This window comes from Talpa europaea, assembly GCF_964194135.1.
Source record: "Talpa europaea genome assembly, chromosome: 1".
Classification (NCBI taxonomy): Eukaryota; Metazoa; Chordata; class Mammalia; order Eulipotyphla; family Talpidae; genus Talpa; species Talpa europaea.
Window position 1 is genome coordinate 154242128 of NC_140073.1, and position 19083 is coordinate 154261210.

Here is a 19083-nt window from a genome sequence, read left to right on the forward strand (position 1 = left end):
AACTCAGAAACCTTTGTCTTAATTTCTAATATCTTTTTTCTTAATTTCTAATATCTGTAGCTTGTCCCCTTCCCTTAGTAAGCCTGTTACTTGTACATGACTCAGAACAGTGGAGCTGATGCTTATTTATATAGAATGTATGTGCGCGCGCGCACACACACACACACACACACACCCCCACTGACTAGTTGGAGATGTTATTTCGGTGTTGTCAGGTTCATTTTATAGTCAAACCCAGTTGTAATATTGTTGACTATGAATGAGAACAGTTTTTGTAATGAGCAAGAAAAATTGAAGAAGTGATCAATATAAATTGTTTGAATGAGGAAAGCTTTCTGTCTCATTACTGTTTATCTCTTTAGTAGCAAGTGAAGAAAAAGTTTGAATTTGATTGTTTTCAGAATATATATTATGTTTCCTGTTAAACGTTTTTTAGACATAGTCTGTAGAAAGTAAAAGTTTTCTAGAATTTCACTCTCAAAATAATCACACTTGAGAGTTTGGGATAAATTTGCCTACAATATTGTTCTAAAAATAGTTAGCATTCGTTACAAAGAAAGTTTCACAGATAAAAGAATATACATAACGCGTATGTCACTGTTGAATGCTGCTGCTACCACCGCCCAGATTGAGAACCGCATCTCAGTGACCTCGAGGCCCCCTGTGTATTCCTCCTTCCCCCGTTCTTCCCGGGAGGGAACATGCTGATCAGAATGTGCTTTTCTTTGTAATTTACCTGTATTTACATTCCCAAAGAGGCTACGTACTTTTGCATGTTTTTGAACTCTATAAGAACTACCATGCTACATACATGCTTGTGTGACTTGCACTTTTTCATGGAACATCATGTTTCTGAAATATGTTTCATTGATTTTAATTCATAGTATTTCCACTTCTTGAAATATAGCATAGTGTACTTAGCTAGCACGGGCTGTGTGTGTCAACCTGAGATCTGCTATTCTAAGCAGTGCTCTGTGAACATTCCAGGGCTCACTCACTGAAGCTTCTCTAGACGCTGAGAGTAAATGACTCTATCCCACGCACGTGCATGTTTAACTTCACAACTTTATACCCAAACTATTGTCCCAAGTGATTGCTCATTTTGAGTGCTATCAGGTTGGGAGAGTTTCTCTTGCTTCACATTCTTATCAAAACTTGATATTATGAGATGCTTCATTTTTTTACCAGTCTGATTGGTATAAAATGGCATCACATTTGTGATTTCAATTTGTTTTTTTCTTGATTTCTAATGAGATTGTGCATCTTTTCACATATTTATGGCCATTATGTTTCTGCTCTAGAATATATCTTCATGTCTGTATTTATTTTTTAAAGTTGGTTTTCATTTAGGTAATTTAGATTTACAGGAATTGCAAAAATGGCAGAGAACGCCCCTGCGCACCCTTTACCCCTCTTCTCCTTATGTTAATATCTTAGGTTGCCACTGAATATTTATCAAAACTAAGAAATCAACTTTGGTACAATAGTGTCAAGTAAAATATAGAATGTATTCAAATCTTACCCATTTTTCCAGTAACATCCTTTTTCTGTTCCAGGACTGGGCCAGGATCCTATCCTGTGGTTAGTTGTCACGTCACTGTAGTCTTTTCTAGTTTGTGACACTTCTCAGATTTTGTCCTTCATGCCACTTTTGAAGAGTCAGTGAATTTGTAAAATGTTTCTCAATTTGAGTTTCTGTAATGTTTTCCCATGATTGGATCGAGATTAGACATTATTGGGGAGATACCGCAGAGATGACATCACATTGGGGTACAGGATGTATTCATGGTGACATTAGGTTACTCGGCTAAGGTGGTATCTCAGGATTTCTAACTCCCTATTTTCCTGCTGTTATTATTGTATTATATTTTGGGGGGAGGTTATTTTGAGAGTGCAATAATTCTATTTCTGCTTAAATTTTCACTCATTTTAGCATTCATTTTTAATAGGAATATTTATCATTTGATTAAAATATATATCTTTTTTTGGAATTCAAAATATATACTAGAACATAAACTTTTTAGCAGGCACTGATATGGAAAATAATTTTTCTCCCCTACAGTTTAAGAATTATCTTCTTACATTATTAATAATATCTTTGAAGAAGTTTTTTTAAGTTGCAATTTCTATCTTTTTAATGTTGTTATATAGAATTACAATTAATTTTTGTATATTAGTCCCATATCCAGCCATCTTGCTAAATCTTCATTAAATTTAATGCTTGGAATGTAGTTTCCTTTGTAGATAGTCACATAAATAGAAGTAATGACAGATTTGTTTCTCCCCCCCCCCCCCTTACAACTTCCATTTCTTTATCTTATCTTCTTGAAGTGGCAGCTCACATTTGGGAGGAGATATTTTCCATACAAATAAATGATAACATTCCAGTTTTAAATAAGAACAGTAGTAGCAGGATTTTTTTCCCCTTAGTCCTGATTTTTAAAAAGAGCTAATGTTAGTGATTTTGCTAATGTGGCAACTGAGTATGAAAGGACCCAGAAGTTTACCTAAATTCATGTCTTTGGGTTTTGTATATTACAACTGTTTTCTTAGTTCTCCTTTGGCGTTTCAAGGAAAAATAGTATGTTTCTTCGGGCATTTAACCAACATCTATGAGCACCTCAGATGCACAAGAAATAAAATACAGAAGTAAATGCTTATTCTCTGTAGGCTGACCCTCCCTGTCTACCCTGCCTATTGACTAAGAGATGGACCTGAAGTGCGAGGACACAGCTAGAAAGGAGCCGAAAGGCATGTGGCAGAAAGGACACGCCACCAAAGCAAAGTGGTAGGACTGAGAAGGAGGATCTGCTCTGGGCTGCAGGGATGACTCCCTGGCCTTGCTCCCCTAGCCCATGAAGGGGAGGTGACCTGGGTTCATGCTCTGTGGCCTTAGTTCAACATGGAAGCCGTTGAGTGAGTACCTTTAAGATAGAAATATGTCGCTTATGGCACTTTCATGTTCTAGAGCTAGCAGTACCATGTCAAGTGTGGTGAGTACATGATGTGAGCAGTCCTGGGGTTGGTTTTTGATAGTAAGAGTTTTACATTTTCCTTTGCAGTGTGAAGGGAGGAGTGAAAAGGAAGTTTGCTTCTCATGGAAGACCTTTTCAGCTATTTTATATTTCGGATACTTTTACCAGCAATTGATGGAAACCCTGCCCTAAAGTGACTTAAATAATAATTATCTCACAGAAGAGGGAGTCCAGAGGTTGTACAGGCTCCAGGCCAAGTATCATCAGTGCCCTGACAGTATTATCAGGCCGCCCTTGCTGTCCTAAAAGATCTAGTGGTAGATTCTCTGCGACCACGGAGACGGCTGTCAGGACATCAGGCTACGTGCTTTCTTGATCAAGTTCAGCAAGGAAAGCAGAAACCTTGTCTGCCAAATAGGATATTGAGAACCGTCTCCAGTGGGGCCATGCCCTGATTTTACTAGAATAATGAAGATTGGGTTTCTATTGGGAAGCAGGAAGGGTAGCCAGTGCTGTACTCTGCAGCTTTTATTAGCTTATGATGATTATTTCTATGATTTTTAATTTAAAAAATGTTACAATAGTAAAGGATTTAGAAAATAGAGAAAAATTGTCACTCATAATCCTCCCTCCCTAAAACAGCACTATTTCAGGTGTTCACTTTCAGTCTTTCTGAAATATTTTCACATGATTCACTGTACTATACATACATAAAATTTTGTTTTTTTCTTTTTGTGCCATTGTCATCTTTATGTTGCTACATCCTCAAAATTACTTTTCTAAAATGCATAATAATCAACAGAACAGATACACCATGATTTAGTTTATCATTTTCTATGGGAAATCTAGATTCCTTCTTTTACTTACTTTCAGCTGTTTTGTTAATAAACTTTATTTTTTAGGTTTATAGAAAAGCTGTCGAGATGGCACACAGAGCTGTAGTATACATCTGTACCCAGCTCCCTGTTACTAACGGATTCGTATGGTGTATTTATTACAGTTTATATACCGATACTAGCATTAAAACTGAAATTCATACTTGTATTCAGAATCCTTACTTTTTAAAATACCAGCTACCCCTTTTCATTTCCAGAATCCCATCTAGGACACTGCATAATTAGTTGTGTCTTCTGGGGTTTCTCGTGGCTGTGAGAGTCTGTTATTTATTTGTTTTTAAAGATTTATTTTTTTTTATGCATACAAGAACTGGGGTGCAGGTTAGAGGTGTTGGAGGGGGTGAGAGAATTCACCAGAGACAGAGTGGGGAGAACAGGCAGATCTACTGAAATACACTGCTAAGGGGAGCGAGCAGTGGGCAGATAGGAGAGGTCTGCTGCACCATGTAGGTTAGCTCCCTGGCCGGGGATCGAACTCATGCTGCAGTAGCTGGTGATAGCGTGAATAGTGTAATAACGCTGAGACTTAACCCCTGCACCTCCAGGGAGACCCTCTGTTATTTTTGAAGGACATAATGTAGAGTAGACTGAAATGTGGTATAAGAGAACCACCAGACATTCTGATGTGGCAGTGAATCAGTGTCCTAAAGCAGCGGACACCATCTTTCCAGACAGTAAATAGAAGATACAGAAAGGACTTGGAAAGCTATAGCATGTGGATTATAACACATGAAAGGGAAAGTTACTATCAGTACTCACTTCAAATACAATTTTAAATACGTGAATTTAAAATGTAAAAAAAAATTTTGGAACTTACTGATAAAAACAAACCCTTCCGTGAAACAAAACAATGTTGCTTAGGTATGTGCCCTAGTAGATTCTGCTTTGGTGTGGATCCCAAGGTGGTCTGGTTTTCAGGGTGACAGCAGAATCTATGAGTTGAATAGACAGCACAGGATTCCTTCTGGGGCATATAAGGTCCAAAAGCTTGAGCCTTTTAGCTGACCTGTTAGATTTCTATCTCCTGCAAGCTTTAAATAAGGTAGTTGAGACATGTTCTCTGAAACTTAGTAAAATAAATGTTAATTAACTAATAGAAACTTGGAATCTTTGATCACATTTGGAAGTTAAATATAATCTTTACAGGCCTTCTTGTAATTTTAGTAATCTAATCAGGATTCTTTGGACTCAGAATATAGCCTGTGAACAGTTTTGCCAGGACACAAGGCACCAGTGAAGTAAAATGAAAGACAAATTTCTTTTTCTCTTAATTACAGTAAAGGGCCAACGACTGAGATAACATGTTCTGACAATTACTACTAGGTCCATTGCCTGCTTGCCTGTGTCCTCCTTCCTTTTGACCTTCCCACCCCTCAGAAGTGGGTGCTGTGCTCAGCCCTCGTCTTTTCTTTGGAGAAATTTTTCCATCTCTTGATAGACCATGGCTCACCAGCCAGTAGTTTTTCAGAAAGGATTTATAGAACTATGTTCCTTGAGTTTTTGCATTTAGAAACCTATCCCTTGAAAATCTAGTGACTTCTCTAGAATGTGTCTCAGTAGTGATTTTCTGTAGTCATTTTTCCCAAAACAAGATATTCCTGTTTGTAAAATTTACTTCAGAAGAGATTTCTTAATGATTTCTTCAGAATTGTTTTCTATTCCATATATTTAGTTCCTTCAGGAATACCACTTATGCTGATGTTGGATCTCCGTCATCTGCCTTTCATGTCTGTTTTCTCTAGAATTTTTTTTAACTCTTTGAACTTTTCAATTCATTTTCCTCACTTCTCTCTTTGATCCTTGTTGTTTTCCCCCCAAATATTGTGTCAATTCTTCATTAGTCTCCAACTTGACCTTCATTTTGTGATGACTTATAATCCTACTTATAATTCTGCTCATTCCTGGGTCTAAACACCTCTGTGACTTATTCATTCCTTGTGCACTTGCATCTTTGCTTTGAACACTTATAGCAGAGATATTTTCCTCTATTTCTGAGTTCCTGCCAGTGTCTTTGGTCTAGGTCAGTTCTGTGCCCACATACTTAGGGACTATCTCTTCTGTCACATGTTTTGCTTCTTCCTTTCCTTTCTTCACTTTTACATAAAGCATTTGAAAAATATATACAACAGCTGGGATGGCTCCCCCTCCTTTTAAAAAATGGGTCCTTCTTAGATTTCCTATTTTTAAAGTTGGATGTTATAAAATGCCTTTTGTTCAAGTTTTCAAGGCCCATTTCCTCTTCAGGCATACAGTCATCATTTCTGACTACTGCGGGCTTGTAGGACGGCCGCTGTGTTTTACATTTGCCTCACTGGGTTACTCCTGCCACTTAGAAGAATCTGTTTCTTTTTATGTTCGTGTCGTTCTCTGATAACCTGTTTGTATTATACCTCATTGTTGATGATTCTCCCAGAAAGTATGTATGCTGTCTGGTTACATGTATGGTTAATAATTTTATGTGATTTTTAATACCTTGAAATTGTGTTTTATAGGTAAAAAATGGTCAAATATTGGCAATTTCATATCACAATATTTGATTAGCCTCCTTATAGTTTTACTTGCCACTCTTGAATCCTTGCTTTCAAATCATCTCTCAGCTGGCTTAAATTCCAAGTGTGTTTTGTCAGGAACCGAGTGGGTGGTTTGTTTTACATCTTATGTCAGTCAGGGTTCCTTTTTTTTTTTTTTTTACTTCTTACATCATGGGGCCCTCTTTCTATTGATATTGTTCCCTTTGGGTGCGACCCTCCCACCAGTAATCTACCCATGTGCCACCCCCGGCTCCCCTGAGTCTGCCTCCCCCGCTCCGCTCATTCCCACCCCTCCCTCGCTGCAAGACATGGATCGATGGGAAGCCGTGGGCCTTGTCTTTTCCCTGGAACCCACCCTTTTCCTGGGCAAGGGCCTGGGCTCCTGGACTGCAGCAGACCTGGCTGCTCAGACCCCAGGAGCAGCTGCGAGGCAGGTGGCAAGACGGTGGCATGGTTCTCCAGACTCCTTGATTTTGGAACTTTCTCTGGCATAGAGACTGCCCTGTTTTCTCCCAACCAGCATGGCCTCTGGGTTCCATGCGTCCTCATTCACACTGAGGTGCTGGGAACCCTGTCCCCTTCCAGTGTCAGTGGAGAAGTTCCCTGGTAGGGACAGACTCCAGTAGGTGGTCAGTTCAGCCCCCTCATCTGCTTCATGATTTCCAGTCAGTCAGGGTTCTTGGGGTCTCAGTGCCCAGTTTGGAGGGATCACAGCTAAAGTCACGAAAGGACCAGGTGCAAAAGCCTCTCACCGTAGAGGTGAGCATTCTCGTGAGGGGTGTTCAGTATGACCTTGAAAGGTCCACCTCCTCCCTTGCCCCCCTTGGTTCCCAGACCATGTGCCAGGCTCTTGGATACCAAGCAGAGCTGTATCCCGGAAGACAGCACCCCAGCCTCACAAGGCGTGGCCTCCCAATTAGGATCCATATGCACTGACACCATCCTGGTCAGTGAATTCACTGAGCTCTGCAGCTTCTTGAGGTGAAATCCTTGCCACCACTCAAGCGATGTGTGAGATAATGTCATACCTTAAGAAGCATTTGGTTAAATCTCTGCACTGTGGTGTTTATACAAGTGAGGTGAGTAGCACAAACCAAGGTAGCAAACCCAACCCCAAATTAGTGTCTCCTTAAATTTAGGAGAGACATTACTGCCTTCTCTGTCCGCCACAGGTGCTCTCAGGGGGCTCAGTCAAGTGTCACCTCGTGGGTGCACCCTCCGGTGTGTTTCTGTGTCACAGGCTCAGGTTGGTGCTGCTGCTCCTGGCACACTGGCTCCTGCACAGGTGGCCCCAGCGCATCATCAGTGAGGGAGGCTCAAGCTGTGGAGCGCCATTTCTGCTCCCACCTACTTTAGTCTTTCGCCCACTGAGCAGCACTGCAGAGGCTGCTGAAGGAGGTTGGCTGGCATTTTCAGGGCAGATCATCCTGCCTCCAAAGTCTTTTGCTGAGCATTTCATGGAACACAAATCTTCAGCCCCTGGGCTCATTTCAGTAGGCCCGTTTCACCCACAGGCTCTTCCCCAGGTGTCCTGGTCCCCTGGCCTCCAGGTCCCCATCCACAAGGCTCAACCTTTAGCCCATGCCATTCACTTCAGTGACATTCATTTGTGCATTCACTTCATGTTCAAAGTCCTGGGTTGAGGCAGAGTCTAAGTTATACCCAGCTTGCTGGCTCCTGGTTTCATGACATGTGAGAGGTCTGTACAGGAAGGCCAGGCATTCTGCACACGACTGGTCACTTCTGCGGTAGGAACCGTAGTCCTCAGTGCCTCAGACACGCACTGGAGTTCTTTCTTCCTAATTTGTACACCTTCTCTTGTTTTGTGACACCCACTAGGCCCCCCAGTACCCTGTTTAACATTGTAGCTGAGTGTGAACACCTTGTTTCCCGATCTCATGAAAGCATTTAGTTTTTTGCCATGAATGTGGTATCAGCTCTCAGATTTTCATTGAGGTGGTTTATCAGTTGAGTATTATTGTCCTGTCCTTTATTTATTTGCTGAGTTTTTTTTCCCCCTCTTGTTTCATGAATGGATGTTGATTTTAAATGTCTATCTGGATCTATTGAGATAATTGTATATATTTTTTAATGGTTTGCTAATACGGTGATTCATATTGATTGATTTTTTTGAATGTTGGGCAAATCTTGAGTCACTTGGTTCAGATGTATTATCCTTTTTATATATTGCTGAATTCTGTTTGCCAATATTTATTATGAATGTTAATTCTGTGTTCATGAACACTGATCACAAGCCTTCTTTGCTTCATGAAACTAGCTGGACAGTGTTGCAGGTTCTCAAGGACTCTGGGATAGCATTGATTCTTTTTTAAAGGCCTGGTTTACGTTCACCAGTGATACCTTCGGAGCTGGGTTTTCTTTGGGGAAGGAGTTTACCGGGTGCTTCCAATTTCTGTAGTAGATATAGGAATATTCCAGTATTGCTTCTGCTTGAATAATCTCAGGCAACTTGTGTCTTCTTAGGAGTTGATCTCTTTTACCAGAATGTTGAATTTATTGACTTAAAGTCACTCCTGATTCTCGTGTTACCCTTTTACTGCTGGTAGGATCCATAACAATCCCTCCTCTCAGTCCTGATATTCACAATTCCTGCGTTGTTCTTGATTAATTTGATTAGAAACAATGTATTTCTTTTCAAGGAATCAGCTTTTGGTTTCAGTGACTTTATTGTTTCTTCATTTTCTACCCACGGATTCTTGATTCTTTATTTCATTCCTTCCGCTTACGTGGGATCTAATTTGCTGCTTCTTTTTTTGTTGTTGTTTGTTTTGACTTTTAATTTTTTAATATAGAAAGATCACATTGGTATGACACATTTCTTCTTTTCTAATATGAGCATTTAAAAAATTTTTTTAAAAGATTGATTTATTCATGCATACAAGAACCAGGGTACAGGCCAGATGTGCGGGAGGCTTCACCAGAGACAGAGTGGGGAGCAGAACAGGCAGACTGACTGAAATACACTGCTGAGGGGAGCAGCAGGTGAGACAGGAAAGGTCTGCCGCACCATGTGGGTATCTCTCCAGCCAGCTGAGATTGAACGCACGCTGCAGAGGCTGCGGACAGTTTCACAGTGCTGCACTTAACTGCCTGCACCACCAGGGAGGCCCTCTAATATGAGCATTTAATGCTGTAAATTTCCTTCAGAGCACTGCTTTAGTTGCCTCTCACAAATATTAATACAAGTGTTTCATTCACTTCAAATTATTTCCTCCTTTTATTTCTTTAGCTCACAGGTTATTTAGTTTCCAAGTATTTGGGGATCTTCTAGCTAGTTTTCTGTCATTTTTCCCTCATATTTTTGATATCAACACCTAAGTTTAAGGAGAAGCCACTGGTCTCAGCCCACATTGTTGTGAAGAGCCCCCCAGGAACCCGAAGTCCTTAGGCCTGCCTCCAGGCACTTCAAGCCTATGCCGGAGGGCAGGTGTGTGGACTGTGGACTGGTCCCGTGGTTGCTATGAGAAACGTGCCGGCCTTGCTGCCACCACTGCTGTGTCCTGGGAGCGAGGCTGGAGGTGTGAACTGGTGCCAAGTGTGCCCGTCAGGCAACCATGTTCCTAGTCGTCCTCTACCACTGTGCACTGAGCAAGCCTGGCAGCCAGGCCCCTCCTTACATAGGACACAAGCTTCAATTCAGTGGCCCCAGGGGAGACCCTGAAACTCCTTGAAGGAAAAACTGAGCATAGATTCTTGGCTCACACTGATGGAGGAGCAGGCCTGTACAACAAGGAGGTGGCCATTTTTGGTCTCCCCAACACCCTGCACAAAGGCAGAGTCATAGCACCATTCTTGGTGCATTTCTGAATTGTCTAGCTATTTTATATTCAATGTGTATTATTTTTGTGTTCTGATAAAGTATTTTAAAATCTGGTAAAAGCTAGTAGAATTAAGAAATCAATATTAGATCAAACCCCTGAGTAAGACTTAGGTATTGGCTCTCTGAATGAAGGATTTAACAATAAACTGGGTTGATCGGATTTGTCTCTAAGGGTGTGTTTGCTGGAACAAGAATTTGTGAAAGGTTTTTAGAAACATCAATCTCGACTTGTCAAAAAAAACAATCGAGCGGTCCTAAGAAAAGGCCTCTGATCTCAGAAGAAGGGGAGATTTACACTGCAGTCACGGATTTTGAGGAGCAGGAGTATTGGTGTCTCCTGCTTGGCCCCCTGTTCACCAGTGATGATATTCCTGGGGGGGAGGGGCAGGAGGTTTTGGAGACTTTCCTAGCACCTTCACTTTTACGCTCCATTTACTCACCAACCTGGCCCTTCTCTGTCCTATCCACAGGCAGCTGGCTAAGAGTCTTGGGCAGGCTGGTGAAATCGAGCCCGAGACGGAAGGCATACTGACGGAGTACGGCGTAGACTTTGCCGACTTCCCTTCAGAAGTCCTAGACTGTCTCCCCAAAGTCCTGCCCTGGACGATTCCGCCAGTGGAACTCAACAAAAGAAGAGATTTAAGGTAAATATCTTGCAAATCCACCTTTCTGCCTTCTGCCTTCACTTTCCTAGCAGTTGGGCTTAGACATTTCTTTCCATCTTTCCATGAATGTTTAAGTTCAGTTCAACTGGGAATTGAAAACTCTACCAGAGACCCTCAAATTATGACCGCCTGGCTACATCCAACCCACTGCCTGTTTGTTTTTAAATGGTTGGGAAAAAAATCAAAACAAGAATTATCCTTTAGGGGCCTCCCCGGTGGCGCAGCGGTTAAGCGCTGGGTTGCGAAGCTGCCCGCAGCCTCTGCGGCACCGGTTCAATCCCCGGCTGCTCCCCGGCCACCGGAGGAGGGTCCCACATGGCGCGCAGACCTCTCCTGCCGCCCGCTGCTCCCCTCAGCAGTGTACTTCGGTCCTTCTGCCTGCTCTGCTCCCCGCTCTGGCTCTGGTGAATTCTCTCACCCTCCCGCACTTCTGACTATACCCAGTGCTTGCATAAGTAAATAAATAAATCTTAAAAAAAAAAAAAAGTTTAAAAAAAAAATGAATGCTGATGTAAAATATATATAAATAAATAAATTAAAAAAAAAAAAAGAATTATCCTTTATAAGAACTATATGAAATTCAGACTTCAGCATTCATAATTTCAGCTATGCTTATTTAAATATATATTCTCTATGGCTGATTATTTTTATGCTACACCAGTGCAGTTGAGTACTTACAACAGAGACCATATGGCCTCCAAAGCCTGAGGTATTTGCTCCCTAGCCTTTTATAGGGAAGTTTGCTGACCCCTGTTCTCGACCACTCTAAGCATAAATGGTTCAGTTACCACTTTCTTTTCTCATTGCTAAGCCCCGTGGGTTTGATGGAATAAAGACTTATCTGGTTAGAAGTACCTCCCTTTAAATGGGCCTCTTCAGGCACAGAGCAAAGGATTCAAGACTTCTGTGCTTGGAGCTTCATTTTAAAGCTTTACTTTTAGGTCTGGAATTTGCTGGAAAGTACTTTTGTGGTATTTTTATAACAACATCTTCTTTGAAGATGTTTCTTCATTGTGGGATGTTAGTTCTTTTCTGATATTTCTCTTCAGAATTTGGTTTCAGTACTGGCATTCATTTTGGATGCCACATGGAGATATTTAGAACCAAGAAACTTTTCATACAAGCCACCGAGGCTGTGGAAGGTTTTTTGCTAAGGTCATCCCATGTCAGTCTTTTCCACCACACTTGCTCGCAGCGTTCAGCTGAACTTATGATACCTCCTGCTCTGGTGCCCGTCACCCCACCTAGCTGAGGGTCCTCCTTCTCTGCTCCCTCTTGTAATTGTGTCTTTTAGGAACTGCATACCTTTTTTCCTTCCTTTGCCAAAAGTAGCCAGGAAAAGGACTTGACAGTCCCCTCTGCCGCTTGTTAGTAGCTCTGAAGGAACACACACTGGATCTTAAGTCATTTCATCCACGTTGCTGTCCTGGCTTTTAGCAGTTACCACCCTTAATGCAGCTCCTGCTGCTGCTGAGTTGTCTTGTCAGAGGCTTGGAGGTCTTAGGCCCATACCTTATGTCTCTGAAATGTTTTCTCATACGCAAGTTGATGGACTTGCTTTCTAAGATCTTTTCCTAAATCTAGGAATCTACAAAAATTTCATGAGAAGAGAAGGACAGAATGAATAATTGAACTTTATTGTGTGAAGTTTAAATGAATATAGCCATCCCATAATACTAAACCAACATTTTAAATGTACCTCTTTCACTCGACTTCCAGAAATCCGCCCTACTTGAAGTGTGCCAGGATATAGGTTTAAGAATGTTCTTTGCTCCTTCATTGTCAAGGTGATGTTGCTGATGTCCATCAGTGAAGGAATGCTGAGTAACCTAAGCAATGCCTCGCAATGTGATCTCATTCTCTGTAACTGCAAAAAGGGACTCAACCATGTGGCCTGTCCCAGGATGGCCGTCACATTGTGATGACAGAAGCAAGCTCAGAGCAATATGAACGTAGGCCTATTTTTTACAAAGTAAAATAATATAAAAATTGTATAAATGCATACACACACCACACACTTATACAAGTATGTGGTGTGTGTAAAGTATCTATGTATAGAGAAAGATCTAGAAGGAAATACACCAAACTGTCAACAGTGATTGCCATGTGTGGTCTTAGTAGAATAGCAGGTGGTAGGGAGGCAGTGTTTTATTTTCCATTTCATAAATTGCTGTATTCTTCAAATTATTTTTGAAAATAACTTTCATCATATTTAAAATGTATAAATGGGAACATCAGAAAAGAGAGGTGCTCAGTCTGTCCTGCCCTGACTCCTTGCCCAGTGGTAAGCAGTAGGGTAGCTCCCAGGGGTGATCCTGCTTGTGGCTCCACGGTGCCTCTTTTAGGCCATAGAACAGGAGGCCTTGCTCTGCAGGAGGCATCTGTTAAAATATACCTTGTGTCCTGGGGAAGGATCCAGAGACACGGGAACTAAGGAGTTCTCTCTGCAATTAGTGCTCTGAAACCCACTTGACCCTCCAAACACTCTCTCCCTGACTGTTATCTCTACAATTAGGTTTCTGAAATTCAAATCTGATTTATTTACTTCTTTGGTTTAAAATCTCTCAACTACTTCCTGATGCCTGAAGTAGCAATCTCTAAACTGCATTGAACATGCATTCCCAATAACATATGTGCTTTTATTTTAAAATTACAAGTATCTTTACTACTTTATTGATGTAGTATCTACATCATAAACAGACATAAAAATTCAAAGATGAGAATGAAATAACATTTAAAATAATTTTATTTTATTTAAAAAGATATCAAATATATTGTAATTTACTTTTGGTGAAAATGAACAGTTATTTTTAAAAATTTTACTTGAATAGGGCCTCCCTAGTGGCGCAAAGGGTTAAGCACCACACTATGAAGCAATCTGAAGCCTCTGCAGCATGAGTTTTATTCCCGGCCCTCCAGGGAGCAACCCACATGGTGAGGCAGACCTCTCCCGTCTCACCTGCTGCTTCCCTCAGCAGTGTATTTCAGTCAGTCTGCCTGTTCTGTTCCCCACTTTTGTCTCTGGTGGGGAACAGAATCCTCTCACTGCCCATCCCACCCATCTCTGGCCTGTGCCCCAGCTCTTGTATGCACAAATAAAAATCTTTAAAAAATAAATAAAATTTTACTTGAACAACTTGTGATATGGAAACTCAAAGGTTTGATTGTAAATTCTGTGTATTTGGATACTGGTTTTGGTTTTTTTTTTTTTTTAAGTAATTTTTTTTTGAAGATTTATTTATTCATGCATATAAGAACTAGGGTACAGGCCAGATGTGCAGGAGAGTGAGAGGATTCACCAGAGACAGAGTGGGGAACAGAACAGGCAGACTGACTGAAATACACTGCTGAGGGGAGCAGCGGGAGAGACAGGAGAGGTCTGCTGTGCCATGTGGGTATCTCCGCTGCTGGCTGGGATAGAACTCACATTGCAGAGGCTGCGGACAGCTTCACAGCACTGTTCTCAACCGCCTGCGCCACCAGGGAGGCCCGAATACTGGTTTTGGTTTTAATGGTTATAACTGGAAGAGACATCTCAGATCTTGGGAGGAAGTGAGCTGAGCTTTTATTAAATCTTAACGCTCACTTTTCAGTGTTACTTGCTGATTATATTCAGATTCATTTTGAAATCCAGCTAATAGATTTTCTTTTTTTTTTTTAATAGAGGCATGTTTATTTATTTATTTATTTGTTTGTTTATTTGTTTGTTTTGTTTATACAAGCACTGGGTACAGTCAGAAAGCACGGGAGGGTGAGAGAATTCACCAGAGCCAGAGCGGGGAGCAGAGCAGGCAGAAGGACCAAAGTACACTGCTGAGGGGAGCAGCGGGCGGCAGGAGAGGTCTGCGCGCCATGTGGGACCCTCGCCTGGAGGCCGGGGATTGAACCGGCGCTGCAGAGGCTGCGGGCAGCTTCGCAACCCAGCGCTCAACCGCTGCGCCACCGGGGAGGCCCAGCTAATAGATTTTCATCTTTCATAATGTCAGTTAGTTCTTACGGGTTATTTGAAAGTGCTGTATTTTTAGATTTTTGATTGTTGGGTTTTTTTCATTTGGCATCTTTTAACAACCGGTTAGAATGCTTCCTGGAAAATGTAAGGTGCAGATATGACAGTTTTATAGCTTATGCACTTTAGATCATTCTAGGTCTCCAAATTGTATAACAATGGAAACATTTCAGAACATCCATTTATTAAATTTTTATCTTCAAAACTTGTGCTATTTTGTTCTCAAATAGCAGTAACTTTTTCTCATTGTTAAAATGTCACCTTTACCTTAAAGGTAACTAAATGTTTTTTTTTCCCTAAGTTTCTCCTAGGTAGCCTATAATTGACAGCTGTTGTTTTGAAATTATCGTGTGGGCTGCTGATGAATTCATATTAGGAGCAGAGGAAATGTCAACATGCCCTTTCCCTGGTGTTCATAGTGTTGGTATTATTAGTTTAGGGTTATCTTCAATTTGTTGATCTTTGCAATAATCTTTTTTAGCCACTTGCCTATTTTGTAAGAATTAGTTTAACTAAAACTACAAATCCTAAAAATGAATACCCGTGGATTGCAATTGGCTGAAAACATGAGCACCAACAAGAGCACGCACCATCACCTTGGTATTCCAGAGTGTCAACCCTTCTTCTGTCCGCCACACTTTGCCAAGTGACCCACACCCCTCGTGAGGGGGCCAGGGTTATTAATTCACGAATTTATATTGTCACAGTTAATTTCTTATCTTTATGTTTGTATAAAAATAGAAGTCAGTGGTATGAAGTGTTTGGGTCTGACTACTTTTTCTTTCTCCTTGACTGCTCTTATGATAGATTTATTCAGTTTTTCAACCAACAAATATTTATTGAACACCATCCAAGGGCAGTGGGAGTTCAACAGTGAACAGACGTGGTTGGGAACTTCGTTCTTACGGATGGAGAGTGGGAGTCAGATGTGTTCAGCAGTAGCCCAGGGTAGGGTTGTGATGCGTCTGGACCCTGTGGTTTCTTCTGTTCAGAGGCGCAGTGCCGTCAAAGAGTTCTTATCAATGTTAGTTTTCTTAGGACTGTCAAAAGAACTAGGAATGAGTCCCAGCACAGACCAAAAACTGTCGAGCGAATTAATACATATTCTCTAAATTCCTACATCAAACCTCCTGTGCCTTGTTTCCCTTCCCCTGCCGTCTCTCCTATTTATTTATTTACATATATTGTCTCTCTCTCTCTCTCTGTGTGTGTGTGTGTGTGTAGTACATGTGTTTGTATAAAGTATCGAGAAGTTAGCTAGTAGAAATGCAAAGACGAGTAAGGGCCAGCCCTGTTCTTCAGGATTTTACTGCTCCTCAGGGAGACAGTTTTGCATGAAGATAAATTGCAGCAGAGAGTGGCAAGCGCCATAGTGCCCATGAAAACAAACTTCCAGGGCCATTGGTGCTTGAACTGAGATCTAAGAAAGGAACAGACCTAGAGGGAACTAGGGTGATGAAGCCACCTTCATTTTGGTGATGGGCCGTGGCTGCAGAAAAGGCAACATGGCCCCCTGAGACTCCCAGGCCCTAGGCTCTCGGCCCTCTCTGCTGGGTCACCGTGCCATGGATCCCTGGGGGTTGCTTTGACTCCAGCCATGCAAGGACTTCTACATACCCGTTTAGGTTTGGTATTTGAACAATTATATTTGGAACAGAAAAGTTCCATCAATCTTTAAACCTCATAATCCAATTATGTCAGTAAAATTCCAGTTTTGTAGTCCAGTGGAATTGGGGTAATATTTTGCAAACTGAAGTTGAGAGAAATAGTGTTTATTTTGAAAAGAAAAATGGTTGGTTAGCAATTTTCAAGAAGTAAGGCTGGTGTGAGCTCCTAGGGGCAATCTGGCCCTTCTGATCGGGAGCATCATTTTTTTGGACCTTCGGCTCTAGTCTCTGGAGAATCCCTGCCGCATCGGCCTAGACCCGCAGCTCTCTTTAGCAGGGCATTTGAGGTTAAAAAAAAAAAAAAAAGCGGCACTGGTCCTGCAAGCCTTTGGGGTCAGGAAGAGAACGTATCCCAGGAAACTGCTAAAAGGGGGTTGCACTGGAAGCCGGAGAAACCCCAAGGTTATTTCTGAGACTGGCTCCAATTATTTCTAATTTTGTTTATATTGTTTTGTTTCCTTTGTTGCTAAACTGGAATAGGAAACCAAAGCTTAAAAGCTCAATTAAAGTGGAAAATGAAAACCTAAATATTGAAGGGGGAAAATACCACGCTAAACTGATTTTTATATTTTTCCTATAGTAAGTAAGGCTGTGGAAGTTTGGATCACATCACTTTTCAGCCAGACTATGAGCTTCGGCACAGTGGAGGTGGTTTCTATAGTTTTTCACAGGAGAACTTGTGGATATCTATTTCTTTACTACTCCCCCAATAAAAAGGAAGCCCAGTGACCTCCACCGGACCATTACAAATGTGAAACTTGGCACTTAAAATTGCTTGCTCTAAATTTTCCAATTGCTTTCTCTTTTTTTTCCATTTAATGTCGTTCTGCCAACTAGTGATTTTATTATTATAAACAGGACATTGTATTCACTTTTAAGAAGAAATATGAAGCTGGAGGTAAAATTACAAACTGCTGCTTCTCTGCTGCCAAAATAGAAAACAATGAGCTAAAAATATTAAGCACAGAAAGGGTGTTGTGGTAAGAAAAATTGAAATATCTTCAAGATGGGACTGTTCCAAATAGACAGAAATTTCCTCTCACTCCAGGTAAAACCAACCTTGAAATAGCAACTTGAAAGGAGAGACGTATAATACTAACCTCTTTCGGGTCAACCCTTTTGTGGGAAAGCTTTCAAACATAACTAACATTAAATGACTAATGATCTTGCTGTTTATCAGGAAGTCCAATATGATTAAATTGCCATTTAGCAGAGGTTCCTCTGGTGAAGGACTGTGGCAGCAGAGAGGAGCCCTCAAAGCGGTAGGAGCGCCCCCAGGGGCTGGCTGGGTGACCTTGAGCCAATCAGGTAAACTTAGGGAGAGCAATGTCATCTTATTCAGCCAGGTTAGGATTCTCCAAAAGGTGCTAGAAGGTCACTGGTTCTTGGGATTTCAGTAGGTATGATGGAGAAAAAGATTTCCACGGCCAAATATTTTTGGAAGACACTGGGTTAATATGTTTCCTAGAACATTTTCTCATGGATCATCTCATGGAACTGTGTGCCTTAGAATACACTTTGAAATTGCTAAACTGAATATGTCAAAACATACCAGCTCTTCACGGTGCGCAGCTCTGTTAGAAATATCCTTTCTGAGTTACTCAGATCCATGTCCTTCTTAGGCTTGAAAGAAAATGGTATCCCATGGAAAAAGAAAAGGAAAATGGTATTCCATGGTGACTCCCCATTTGTCTGACAGATGAATATTAACGGTGCCTCACGGTAAGCAGTGCGGAAGGATGACTGTGCAGGTGCTGCTATAAATCCTGGTGCTTCCATTGCCAAGGGGGCCCCTTCTTTCCTTACCTGGAGGGAAGCAAGATTAAATTGTTCCCCGGTGAATGGGATGTTGTCATTGTCATTTGAAGCTACTGGCTTCGTGTAAATCCCAATCACTGTTAATGAAATTGCAAGTAGCAAAGATTATTCGGCCGTAAGGTAGATCTGCAACTGGATATTCTTAATTGTAATTCTTAATTGTTATTGTATTCTTAATTTATGTTGCTCAATCAGAGCACTGCTCTTAGAGAAGACAACTATTCCATGATCAGTGCATTTTTTTTAAAGATTTATTTATTTATGCATATAAGAGCTGGGGCACAGGCTAGAGATGCGGGGGGATTCACCAGAGACAGAGTGGGGAGCAGAACAGGCAGACTGACTGAAATACACTGCTGAGGGGAGCAGTGGGCGAGACAGGAGAGCTCTGCTGCGCCATGTGGGTTTCTCCCTGGCTGGCCAGGGATCAAACTCGTGCTGCAGAGGCTGTGGATTGCTTCATAGTGCGGTGCTTACCCCCTTGTGCCACCAGGGAGGCCCAATCAGTGCATTGTTTTTTGAACATGTGGAAAATGCCTATAGGCAGAAGGGCAATATTTGAATTTATATCAGAGATAATTTTCTAGCATTGTAGAAATATGAATGCAAGGAAAATATAACTGTATTCCAAATAAAATCTGTTTAGAAATTATACTCTGGTGATATGAAAAAAAAATGTGTATG

General features: G+C 41.3%; 1 protein-coding gene across 1 annotated transcript in view; it reads left to right on the forward strand.

Annotated features, from left to right (window-relative positions):
• DIS3L2 (DIS3 like 3'-5' exoribonuclease 2) overlaps window positions 1-19083 on the forward strand; it is a gene marked incomplete at both ends in the record, with an annotated part of 249293 nt that overhangs the window by 93372 nt on the left and 136838 nt on the right. The window contains one exon of the mRNA XM_084227980.1: window positions 10714-10887. Coding sequence (XP_084084106.1) covers window positions 10714-10887 — 174 coding nt within the window. The remainder of the gene's footprint in view (window positions 1-10713; window positions 10888-19083) is intronic.